The following is a 13123-nucleotide window of genomic DNA, read 5'->3' on the forward strand; positions in this document are numbered from 1 at the left end:
TTTATTAATCTTTACTAATTAAGCAATGCTGTGATTACTATTTCATTGAAAAAAAGATATAATTATTCTAGTGGAAAGTAAAATTGAATTTTACTTCTTATCTAGGTGCTAGAAAGTGGACCCAGCAATAGAAATCATTGAGAAAACCATCAAGTAATTATCAATAGAAACCATCAAGTAATTATCAATAGAAACCATCAAGTAATTATCAATAGAAACCATCAAGTAATTATCAATAGAAACCATCAAGTAATTATCAATAGAAACCATCAAGTAATTGATACAAAAAAATAAAAAATAAATTTAGAGATGATAGAAATTAATTGAATTTTTAAAACATCATACTTTAGAAGTGAAAATACTACAGTTAGAATATAAATTATACTAGCTAAAATTATTGAAATGTAGTATATAAAAAAGTTTACATTTTATCACATGTGTTATGAGAACATTAAAACGGAATTTATTTCTACTCGTTATTCTCTCAACAACATGTAATTTTCATAGTTAACACAGCATCTAGATAGATTATTAGGTATGTTTTCAAATCTTCTTTGGAGAACACAGTACACAGCACCTTCCTCTGATTGGCTCCCACATTAATGAGCCACTGGTTCTTCGTTGCAAAAATGTAATATTATTTCACCTTTTTTTTTATGTTGTCTAGGAGTGGTAAACTTATCTAAACCATGTGGTTTTATGTCAAATGCTGGCAAAGTTGTGGCGAAAAATTGCCTTAATCTTATGATTGTATATCTTCAAAAAGCATAAACTACTATGTACTTGGCCACAAGATTAATTATTAAAATTCGTAGCATTCTGAGCATTAAGAAGCGAGATGGAATTAAATTTTGGGTAACTTGTAAAATCTCTAATTTTCAACGTCGTATATTTTTTACGTTATTATACTTAAAGTACTGATATTTTACACAGTTGTAGAATTTGATCTTGTCTACAATGGAGTGAAATTTTGTATGTTTCTAAGCATTAGGAAGAGAGATATTTAACTTAAATTTTAGTTAGTTTGTAAAATCTCTAATTTTCAACGTCACATTTTGTTTTACATGATACTTTTATTATTTTTTTGTTTTTTAAATTTATTAGTTAAGTTAGACCAGCGCTAGATGCACTATTAGTAACAATGACAATAACTGACACCACTACAAACTCACTAATTGAGGGGAGAGGTTACCCAGTTATAAACACTCCCTAAGTCGTCTCGCAGGATTAGCTACTCTCTTCAGAAGGGAGAAAATCACGAGGCCCCTGGCGTTTTAATCGTCTAGGAGGATGATCAAACAAAAAAACGCGTAAACTTGTTGGACAAAACTTATCTGTAATTGACCAAAACAGGAAAATTAAAACAAACTCTATAACTGTGTTAAATATCAGTACTTTAAGTATCATGTAACTAAAACCCGCCTGGACGTACGGTATTGAACTGTGGGGTTCAACGAAACGCTCCAATCTTCAACAAATTCAATCTCTTCAGTCTAAAATTCACCTTCCAGAGAAGGTGATGAGAGGATAAATGGCGGACAAGAGGATTGGAATGAGAGTGCAAGTTCTGATGAAAACTTTTTGTAGCGAGTTCGTGCAACCTGGACCTACAAACGGAATTTCCAGGTCTTTGTGGATAGTTAGATTTGAGACGTAAAATGGAGCGTTAACGATGGTGCGGAGAATTTTAGACTGAAGAGATTGAATTTGTTGAAGATTGGAGCGTTTCGTTGAACCCCACAGTTCAATACCGTACGTCCAGGCGGGTTTTAGTTACATGATACTTAAAGTACTGATATTTAACACAGTTATAGAGTTTGTTTTAATTTTCCTGTTTTGGTCAATTACAGATAAGTTTTGTCCAACAAGTTTACGCGTTTTTTTGTTTTAATGCCAAATTAAGGAAAATATAGATTTTTATTTTTTTTGGTCAAATTGTTACTATGATTTTTGGGAACTAAAAAAAAGCAAAGGAAGAATTAAAAAAAAAAATATTAAAGAATTGTAACACTGGACTTCCTCTATGTTCATCCAACTGTCCAGACTTGGCAGCTCCATCCGACTGCCATTTGGTTCGGCCCATTACACATTTTCTTTGCACCAGAAAATTTACAACTTCACCCAAGTTGAAAATGATGTTCAGGCCTTTTTTTCTGTATCCTAATCCGAGCATATAAAAATAACCTAACTTTTTATTGAAAGCATTATTTTTATTTAAACACTCCATTAATATTTCGCATGGCATAAAAAGAAGAAATTAAATTTACAGGAACTTCAAGGGAATAAGGAGCGAAGTGGTACCACATTTTTCTTTGAAGTGACTAATTATTCTTTAAAAACAGTGTAATGAATAATAAGGAAAAAGACAAGTACCTGTAAAAATACTATGTTCAAAGATCGGAATTTATTCTCTCACAAAAATTATTTTGTTTTGTAACAGCCAAAAACAGGTGGGATTATTAGGGAACTTACCAGCAACAGAAACCCCATGCGCCAACCATGGCGACTATTATTATCATTATGCAGAACATGATCCTGTTAATAAGGGTAGCGAACGTATTCCAGGTCCTGGGTTCTTGAGAGTATAATATTGTGTTGCCATTATCGTTATTATTGTCCGTATTAATTTTCAATTAAATATTGATTTTATATAGTATTATGTAACACCAGGTGGCGCATTTGTAAAAGAGAATCAAAATTTGTATTAAATAATATTATTCGCTTGTATTATTTTATGTTATTTCCATTATGAGGAGAGTTTATTCGCGAAGACGTGTTCCTTCTAGAGTTTAATACTTGTTTTGTATATTCATAAGATTTACAATTCGAAGGTTAGGCTGTGGCATTCTTTCCAATAATTATGGGGGGGAAAAATACTCCATTGACCCTCGTCATTTGCAAAATCAGTTAAATTATAAAAAGAGTGTGTAAGTAGGGTAATTGCCTATTTTTTTTTATTTTTTATTTATTTATTTTTTGATCGGGTGGGACTTAAATTTGGAATTTGGGCTCCATATTTCCAACAAACTTTAAAGAATCAAAAGAATTTTTTTTGACATTTTTAACTTGTTTTTTGCGCTAAGTGAGTGCCATTTTGTTTGACTGCAACTTTAATAATTCATCCTTACTCATCCATTGACAGTAACTCCATCTATTGATAAAAAAAAATGTTTATTATCGTTTAACTTGAGCACATCAAGTCAAAAGTGGTAACAGAGATTTGCTGAGGTTTAAAATTTAATAAAAAAAATCAAAGGAAATTTTGAAACTGTTAATGTTCCTTAAAAACTATTAACAATAATATATTGATTTCATTAAAAGCATTAGACAGCATGAAAAGAAGCATAGTGAAGTAGATGCATTGATCTTTCATAATAAAATACAAGGAACTGTGAATGGTTAATTTAGTCAGTAGGCAACCCTTTTGGAAGGGGAATTAAGACCGCATAAAGCTTCCTTAAATCTGGGGTCTTGCACAGAATCACTCCCTCTCTTCAATAAACACCAAGCATGAGAGAGAAGAGCTAGTGGAGTAAGCTCCACCTCAAGAAGGTCAAGAACTAGCTTTCTTGCCGCAGAAAAGGATGTTCTTCTTCCATCTGCCTAAATATTTAATGGCCGAGGTTTTAGCCTCTAATTATTATTTTAAAGAGAAAACTCACCTAATATTCTCTAAGTTCTTATCTGCTCCAATGAACTTACTTTTAACTTTGATTCAAAGTTCTTTGGGGAACTGTGCGTTTGTATCGGATGTTCGATTCGGAAAGGGGAAAAAGAGTAATTTTGGTAATCATGCTGCTTTCAAAAATAGCTTTTTTAAAAAAATAACTAAGATTTCCAAAGTAAATACGAACTTTTCAGGCATCAAAGCTAATAACGAGGCTATAGGGCTGCCAAGGTGTAGATGTGAATAGGTCAGTTAATAACTTAAAATCGCAAGAATCGTAAACTCCAAATTTGTTTTGGGTGCCACTCGGAATTCAACTTTAACTCAGCGTTTAAAATCGATCGAAGAAAAGTTGAACTTTGTCGTTTACTTTTTCGTCCGAAATTTTCTCTACTCATTCAGATAAGGAATTTAGAAATTAATTTTTAAAAACAACTTCACTAAAATATTAAGACCAACGGCATTTCTGTGAGAGGGTGTCTGAATAGACTCACCTTAATGCCCTTTTTATTGTGATGTACGATTTGACAAACAGTTTAACGATAGTAAACATTAAGCATGTTCATTAAATGGCACCTCATTCATTAAAATCGGTGCCAGCGTTTTGGCGTTACGTTGTTTACAAAAAAAAGGTAATAACAATAACTTCTAGAAATGCCTTTTTTTCCCCATTTTTGACATCGTTTTTCTTTAAATCTATTTAATCTGCGAAAATTTGGGATTTTTAACTTTTATAGGAAAAGAAAAAAATATTATAGTTGGGTCGCTTTGCAAGATTACGTTTTTTAGTTTTGGATCATCTGTTCTCATACAACTACTAGACAGGTTTAACCTGATGTTAGAAGAAAACACAAAAGTTCGAACTTAGAGTGTTCAAACAAGAATTTTGTATTTAATCTGAATTTAATGTTCAAAAATTTTAGAAATATTGATCTAATCTCTATGAAAGGATAATCAGAATTCCTAGTCTTTGGATTAGAGCACAAAGTCAATGCCACCTATTTACTGACCTTGGACCAAGAAGGAACTGCTGACAATGTGGCAGTTCAGTGTCAAGACAATTAGTGATCAAACGGTGTGAGTGAGTTTAAGGTTAATTTACTACACCTTCCGGCCATTGTACTCGACTGCTGACAGAGGTATTCCTGTTTGAAGGATAATCCAAATCTAAACATGTCACTTCTGGTAGTACCGGAACTGGACGAAAAAAGTAGCCATACTGCAGCAGTTTTTACTTCCCTGCAGTGTGGAGAAATGCATGTTTAATAAGAGCAGATCGCGGCCTAATACGTATGTATGCTGAGCAAGTTGCAGTCGGAACTGAGATGGGCGGGAAGAGTGTAGAAGTAAGCTGTGGCATCGATTATCGATTAAGAGCTTTAAATAAAGATTTCCTTGGATATACCTAAATCATTTCTATTGAATAAGCACTTTAAACCATAATTTTTTTTACTAATCGATCTATCCAGTTTAGGTACTCAGGGAAAATGGGTCAGAAAGTTCGAAGATCACAACGGAAAATATTTCAATTTCTACATGAATCTTCAATGTTTGTCTCAATTATTTTGCAATACTCGAAACTCAGATAACTGTAAGTTTTACTGAAATCTTTTCCGGAAACAGAAAGCGTATATAAACCGTAGAATTTTTTGTTTGTGATTATGCAGAATAAAACGACTAATACAAATAGTTTTAAAAGCGCCTACATTCTGGCAGATTGCCAGACACCTGGTCGAATTATTGGGCAACATCCAACAAGTTCAGATACCCTTATGCAGAATGCCGGAAATACCTCAGATGGGATATCTTCACAGGCTAATTCATCAAGATTGTGACCAAATGATTCTGTGCCCAAATTCTTGAAAGTAATAAGACAAGAATGTCAACTTTTCTGTTAAATACTTTGGGAATAAATCATAGAGACCATATTTAAAATTTGAACAACAAGCAATTTTACGATTGAAATGATAATTTAAAAACTCATCTTACTTTGAATTATAAAAATAACTTCCAGCATTTTATCACTGCATCATCTATTTTCTGAATAATGTAGTTTTACTTGTACAATTGGTTTGCTATGTTTTTAATCAATTAACTATCGTGTTCAGCAATAAATCTTTACACAAATTAATAAATCAATAAATCTTTACACAAATTAATAAATCAATAAATCTTTACACAAATTAATAAATCAATAAATCTTTACATTCAAGGTACTCAAAGAGAAAATGGCCCTAAAAGTTTGAAGAATTTCTTAAAAAAAATAAAAGACTCCAAATCTATTATCAAGAATAAAATAAGTATTTTTTTCACAATTAGCACTCTGTTCGTAATTGCCGATAAGAGCAATTAAAAAGGTGGAAAAGAGAAATGAGACTATCTTTGAAAAAGAGACGTTTCTAAGGTGGCAGGCAATCCGCAGGGGGAAAAAATGCCGATGAACGGCTAGCCTAATCAAGGAAGTGACGATGATCTTTAGAAATAGCCTTTCTCAGAGACTTTCTGAATAAAAGATAAAATAGAGATTACAGAGGTTGAAAAAGAATACCTGCTCTGCTGAGTATTATTCACGCACACATTCCATCTCCTGTACTCGGATGGGAACGGTTGAGTGGTATCTTAAAAGTGGTTTCATCTCGAAAGATACTTTCATAGAGGCGATACAAGTCAGTAATGTCAACTGGAAGTAGTCGACAGCGAGGTTCGAAAGGGATATTGGATGAGAGCCTAAGTAGTATAGTAGTGAAGAGGCAATCCATGGATTAAGTCAAAGACTTAGGTTTGAAGCAATGCTGGTCCTAGGGCTTCAGGACTCTGTCTAGGTTCTGGACCAAAAGTATTAGATTGTTCTTTAGTAATTTATTAATCACACTTAAAAAGAACCTTTCATAGACATACGTACAAAGTAGAGATACTTGATAGATTCCAAGAAGAAGCAGAAGTTTACATTCTGAGTATGGAACGATATGCAAAAATCTCTGGATTTTTGGATGAAAAATGGATGAAAATGTGGAACTAATCCAGTGTGATTAAAAACACAATATAATGATCAAAACTTCGATATTCTCTAGTAATGTGAATCAATAATATATTCCAAATGTTCTTGTAGTTTATAAAACTTTTCAAGTTCAATTCTATTTAGAATATACTTTTTAAACTCTAAATCGTTCTATGAAAAAATAATGACCTTGAAAAGGTTAATTAGATTTTCTTTTCATTAATAAAGGGTTAGAAAAGGACAAAAAGAGAAAAGCTGATTACCATATCTTGCCGGCTATGTAAAACTTCGACATGCCGAGTATTGTGTTTTGTAAGGATTCTAATGGAGACCTTAACATAAAGGATGCCCTAGCATTTTTTTTTATTGCTAAACTTCATGGTGGAGAGTCTCTAGGTTAACTTCATTTTGTAAAGACCTGTTTTCAGTGTGGGTGTGTGATAAAGGGCAGAGAGGGTGAGAAAAATACCTTAAGTTTGAGGAGTTGAACTTCTTAGTGAGTGAAGCACCAAAGTTTAGGTAGTTTGAAGTTGAAGTCTAAGGGAGAAATGGGTTATTCTTGGGATACGCAGTGGTGGGTTGTTCACATCGAATGTGGTTTCTTTTCCAGAGTGGAGTAAAGAGTGAATAATTTAACGTTCGATTGTATGCCGGCCACACATACACAGACGCAAAGTTGCAACTAGAATCTAACTTCTACGGTACGCCAACAACAGGCACAACAAATGCTATACATACATATATAGACCCAAACATTTCTATTTACTATATAACCCCAGAGCTCTGATTATATCCCCTGGTCGGAGTCCCAGACTGTACGTTTTATTAACAACGGAAACAACAGATTTAAACAGTCTTTTACTGCTGACAAAGTACGTAATATACTGAACATTGTTGTTCTTGTTTCCCTTTTATTGTTAATTTCATTCAATAATATCTCTTTAATCAATATCTATTTTAAGTTATATTACTTACAATAGCAAACGTTACCAACATTACTGATTTAGTTACAATCAATATGTAATCAGTGCAAAAGAAATCAATGAATTTAATAGCAAAGCCTATTACTGCGGACGGTTTAGGAATATGAGCTGGGGAAAGAAACGTTTCTGCCGCTGGCATGATGGATGCTGGATGCACGCAAAGAAGAAGAGCAACCAAAAGATGGGAATCTCATGAAGGAGTAGAGGTCTGCTGGTAGGGAAGTGGTGAGATTGGAAGAGAGAGACATACCGGTGACTTGATGTAGGCAAGGTCTACCGCAAAGATGATGATGGTAATTTAAGCACAACCAAAAGGTAAACCCTTCCAGTCAACGTGGACGGGGGCGGGAGCTCATACTTTACTATTAACCATTTTTTCTAACAAATAAAAAGTAGTCATTCGCAAGATTCGATCTGGAGATCTCCTACAAACAAAGCCATGCTCTTGACTACTAGACCAACAAACGCCCCAAAAATTATTAATAATTGACTTGTTATTTTTAATTAATTACCTTCCATATTATGAAAACCTAAAAAGATAGAAATTCCTTTGATTTATGTTGAAGAAAAGCCCCTAATTGGATGAAATGTAAACATAATTCTATTCATTATAATTTTTGTACATTTCCCTGATATATTTTAATTTCACAATATCTTATAACGGTAATCAGATCAGAAAACTTGTTTTCCTAAATGAGAAATTGTTACTTGACTAAATATATACCAAATTTTTAGTTGAAATATCATGATTTTCTTTACCGGTAACTAAATTTTGCTACATTTTTTTTTTTGTCCTCACTTTTTCGATCAAAAATACTCATTGTACACAACTAATGCTTCTTATCAAATAACATCATCATGTATCCATTCCTATCTCCAGTCCCCATCTACAAACTATCCTTAATGTCACTCCCTTCTCACCCCATCATCACAACCAACCCAATTTTCTCATCATCCATTCCTCATAATCTCCTTCGACGACTGAGGCGACCGACAGTGTCCTCGTGATCTCTTCTAAAGTGGTAACAGTGAAATAGTGAAAGTGCTTGGCTATTATTGTTAGTCAGGAGGAAATTCCTTCTTCGCCGAAAATCGTTTGTTAGTTGCTGGTACGGCTAGCGGAGTATCATTATAAATAAATACAAATAATAACAATAGTCATTTAACTTATAAAAAAAAACTCTTAGATGATGAGTTGAACAAAATTTTTGAAAGATATTCCTGAAAAGTGATAAGGATGATTTCTAGGTAAAAAATGGAGTCGCTAGTTTCAATGAGAGATTCCTAGAGGAGATTTTTAGGAAGATAGAAGTAATCGTAATGGAATAATGGATATAAACAAAAGTAATAATAATAAAAGAATTGTAAGTATGAACATCACCTAAAAACTCAATTTTTGGAGATAAATAACTGCCTTCTCTCTTCTCCTCTTTAAAAAACAATAAATTCTAGAATTCATATTCTAAAAGTTAAATATAATTATAACAATATAATTTTTAAAAAATATCCAGAGGTGACAGTGCTATTTATGAAAAAATTTAAAGAAAACAAATTCAAGAAATATTGTGAAGGCTGTGTAAGGATTGTGAAAACGTGATAATTTAATAGAAAAGTGATTTAAGTTAGCAATGAATTTTCCCTTTTAACGCATGCGTAAAAGCTTGCAAGAAAAGTAGAACTAAGGGTCTTTCTTAGTAGGATTGTTGTTCTTCTGCTAAATGTTACTTTTTTTTTTTTTTTTTTTTTAATTTTTATTTTGGAAGAGATAAAAAATACTAATGATATATAATTTCGCACCGTTTTTACAATGTTCACAGTCTCCGAAGTAGCATCCGTGAAAGCTCTGCGCAGCTTTGCCCTTCTCTGTTGAGCCAATGTGTTTGGGTTGAGCAGTATTCCCTGGTACATACAACCCACAATTATCACAAATTTTATTATATTTCAATTTGATTAAATAATAGAAAATTATTATCATTTACTTGTTCTTGTTTTGTGAAGTTTTATTTCACCAAGGATGAAGGCTTCATATTATTTCGGATTTAAGTTTATTTACTGTCAAAGAAATAAAAATTTATACTTAAATTTTCTGCTAAAAGTATTTTTAAATTTCTAATACTTTGTTTTAAAGTCATTTTATGATGGAATTTCTTCGATAAACCTTTTATTTCAAATATTTCAAGCTGAGAATGAAAATCAATTGAAATATTTCATTCAGTGGACTATTTTTATTTTTTCCAATAATTTGTACGTGTAAATGTTTGATTAAAATGCATTAAAGCAGATCTTTTGGAGGAAGAGAAGATAGTACGATAAACAAACTTCATTTTACTTCCAACAATTGAAAGGAAAAATCAAATTCAGTATCAAGCTTTGTTAGAAAGCCATCTGTGCAATGAATACGAATTTGTTGGATTGTCAATGAAATCAAAATGCTGTTTGGATAGACAAGAATTTGCTGTGCCTTTTCAGGACATCCCTCATGTTCCTGGTTGGTTTCTTTGCTGGTTACTACGAAAAATGCAATATTTGATAGCTCATTTGTAGCTTTAAAATAGAAAACGCATTCATAGTTTTTAATGAACATAGCACCAAACCAATTGTATCTTTTAAAATATGTTTTCATTTGCCCAAAAAGTACGATGTTTTAGTGATTGTTACTAACTGCAATCTTAAACTATCCTTTCAAGTGAATCTTAACAATGTACTGCTTTGCATCTATGAAATATCAAGGGGTATTAAAAGTAATTATAGGATTTTAATTTATGTAGGGGGTTTCTGTGTTTTTCGGTGGAAAAAACGGTTAAAAACAACGCTTTCCTCTGCGTTTTTACTAACTGCACTGACCATCTATTCATTCACTGAAACAATGTCCGGTTTCGAAACAATTTCGAAACGGGAAAAAAATGAAATGCTTCAATGCGGACAGTTAAATCCATTCACAAATCTTTACCAGAAATTTTCTAAATACAAAATAACCACCTAGTGCGACCTATCATCCAACTCTTGTGCACCAATTCTAGCCTTCAGACTTCAAAGAGATTGTGCATCCCTGGACAAACATCATTTCGCACAATAAAGGATCCTAAATGAAAATAGGTTTTTTATCTAATCATAATTTAATTAATTACTTTTCAGTTCAGTAATTTTGATAATTACATACACCCACTATAGTTTACAAAATACGTTTTATCTTCTATATTGCATTTCACCTACAATCCGATGCTTCTAGAAAGCCCCCAAAAACAATTACTCGGAGAAAAGTTGATTGATGGAACTGCTGGAAGAGAATTTGATGAAGGGTATTGTTTCGTCACAGATGACGCTCTATGACTTCAAAAAAAAAAAAAAAAAAAAAATCAACTCTGCCCAAGATTTTTTTAATTAATATTAAAGCTTTCTTCAGTACTACAAATTAAAGAATTTTAACTAAAGACAAACATAAAATTAGTTTAGCTTTCTGGGCTGTAAAATCAGAACGTTTCGTTAAGTTTGGAATTTTAATTCCATAGTATTTCATCAAAAAAATGCCTTTAAAAGAAACTATATTTCGGGAGAAATAGTTATAAGTATTAAGAAAATAGTGAAGCTAACGAAGTATTAAGTCCAAATGTAAGAATAAATTTTTATGTTAGAAGTTTGTGAATAGCAGTAATGTAACTACGATTTTATCAGATTTCGTTTAGATCTCTGAATATATATCTATATTTAACCATGAGAAAAGCGTTAAAAGAACTATTTAATTGGCATGGCTATTTAAGTAGTTAACATGGAACTATAACAAAAAAAAAATTTACGCTAAAAAACCCAACAATAAATCCTAACAATAATAATAGCAGTAATAATAAAAGAAAGGATTTAATGTTCACATAATATCGTAAATTTCATGTCAGTTACTAGCTTATCTCCCAGACTGGCCGACAGAGGAAATGACTAGTTTTAAGTGGCGATATAATAGTTTGTGTGACCGAGGGATAGAAACAAGAGCTACTTATTACTTGGTTTTATCGCAATACTAATTGCAACCTATACTGGCCATGAATTATGGTCCAAAGAATTTGCTTTTATTTATACGAATTCCTAGATTTGGTAACCAGTAGAAACAGATCGACTTTTTCTTTTACAATTCAATATTAACTAACATTTTTAGAACAAACAGTGTTAAATATGGGGTCCCGTTTTCACAATATCCTTGAAACAATTCTAATACGACTTTTTTTAAAATTTCAATTAATAATTGATTGTAAAATTATTGTCTACGTTAAAATTGTGATGCGTTTTATCATTTTTCGCTGGACAAATTCTACCTATAATCTAATTAGATCAAAATCCAACACTAAAATAGATAAACAGATGGACATAAATAGATTTTCAAGAACCAAATACACTCCTTTTTTGGGGGAGAAATTAATTCAATAATTGATCTGGTTATCATTATTCAATCAATCTTCATCATCAATCAGGAATGGACGTAAATAGATTCTCAAGAATCAAATACACTCCTATTTTGGGGAGAAATTAATTCAATAATTGATCTGGTTATCATTATTCAATCAATCAATCATTGCAATATTTATTGAGAAAATTCCAAGAGACTCAAAATTCTGTTTACCCATCCGGCTCATTGATTTACCCCAAATTGGAAATTATATAAACTTTCTGATCAACTTCTTTCCAAAACAAATGTCTTAGCCTGTTTCCAAATGAAGATTGTTTCATCAAGGATATTGTAAGTGCAGTTACTATACGAAATTCATGAAGAAATGTTAAAGTAGCATTACAGAAAACTGTGAAAAACAGCAGGGAGGTAGATGTTACGATAATGTATTGAATTCAGATTGAGATTCTAGCGAAACTTTCGTAAGGGAAATAACATAGAAACGGAAAGAGAAGGTTACAGAAAGATTATTCACAAAACATGTAAACAAAAAGAAGAAAGATTATTACCAGTTTCAAGTCAGTATTTTTGGCCAAGCTTTCGATCTAGGGTCTAGGTCATTTTCAGGGCTTATGCTATTGGCAATTAAGTAAGAAGAAAAGTACTATTTTATTATAAATTTTACTCCTCATTAATATTACAGATCATGCTCGAAATGGCTTCCACCATTAGAGATGCATAGACATGCACTTTCCTACCAATTGCCCCTTACTGCCAAAGAAATAGATTCGGCTTTAACCAACTTACAGGTATCTATTATTCTCTGCTAAAGTTATGAATAATCACCTTGTTTTTCAGGTATCCCCAAAGGAAATAGTCCATAGATGTCAAATCCGGTGAACGAGGTGACCACTGAATCGCCCCCCGTGTCGATATAACACCATCAGGCATGTAGAGAGATTTCTCGATAGGCAATTTGATGGGCGTGTTATATCGACACGGGGGGCGATTCAGTGGCCACCTCGTTCACCGGATTTGACACCTATGGACTATTTCCTTTGGGGATACCTGAAAAACAAGGTGATCATTCATAACTTTTT

At 32.4% G+C, this 13123-nt stretch overlaps 1 protein-coding gene across 5 annotated transcripts in view; it reads right to left on the reverse strand.

Annotated features, from left to right (window-relative positions):
• The window catches only part of SK (small conductance calcium-activated potassium channel), a 636287-nt gene that overhangs the window by 343604 nt on the left and 279560 nt on the right, over positions 1-13123 (reverse strand). For 3 of the 5 annotated variants that reach the window (XM_074123003.1, XM_074123004.1, XM_074123002.1), the window contains one exon: positions 9446-9547. The exons of the other annotated variants lie outside the window; for them this stretch is intronic. In XM_074123003.1, the coding sequence (XP_073979104.1) occupies positions 9446-9547 (102 nt within the window). The remainder of the gene's footprint in view (positions 1-9445; positions 9548-13123) is intronic. 5 annotated transcript variants of the gene reach the window in all.

This window comes from Rhodnius prolixus, unplaced genomic scaffold (assembly GCF_049639745.1).
Source record: "Rhodnius prolixus isolate KJV_2025 unplaced genomic scaffold, Rpr scaffold_8, whole genome shotgun sequence".
Lineage (NCBI taxonomy): Eukaryota > Metazoa > Arthropoda > Insecta > Hemiptera > Reduviidae > Rhodnius > Rhodnius prolixus.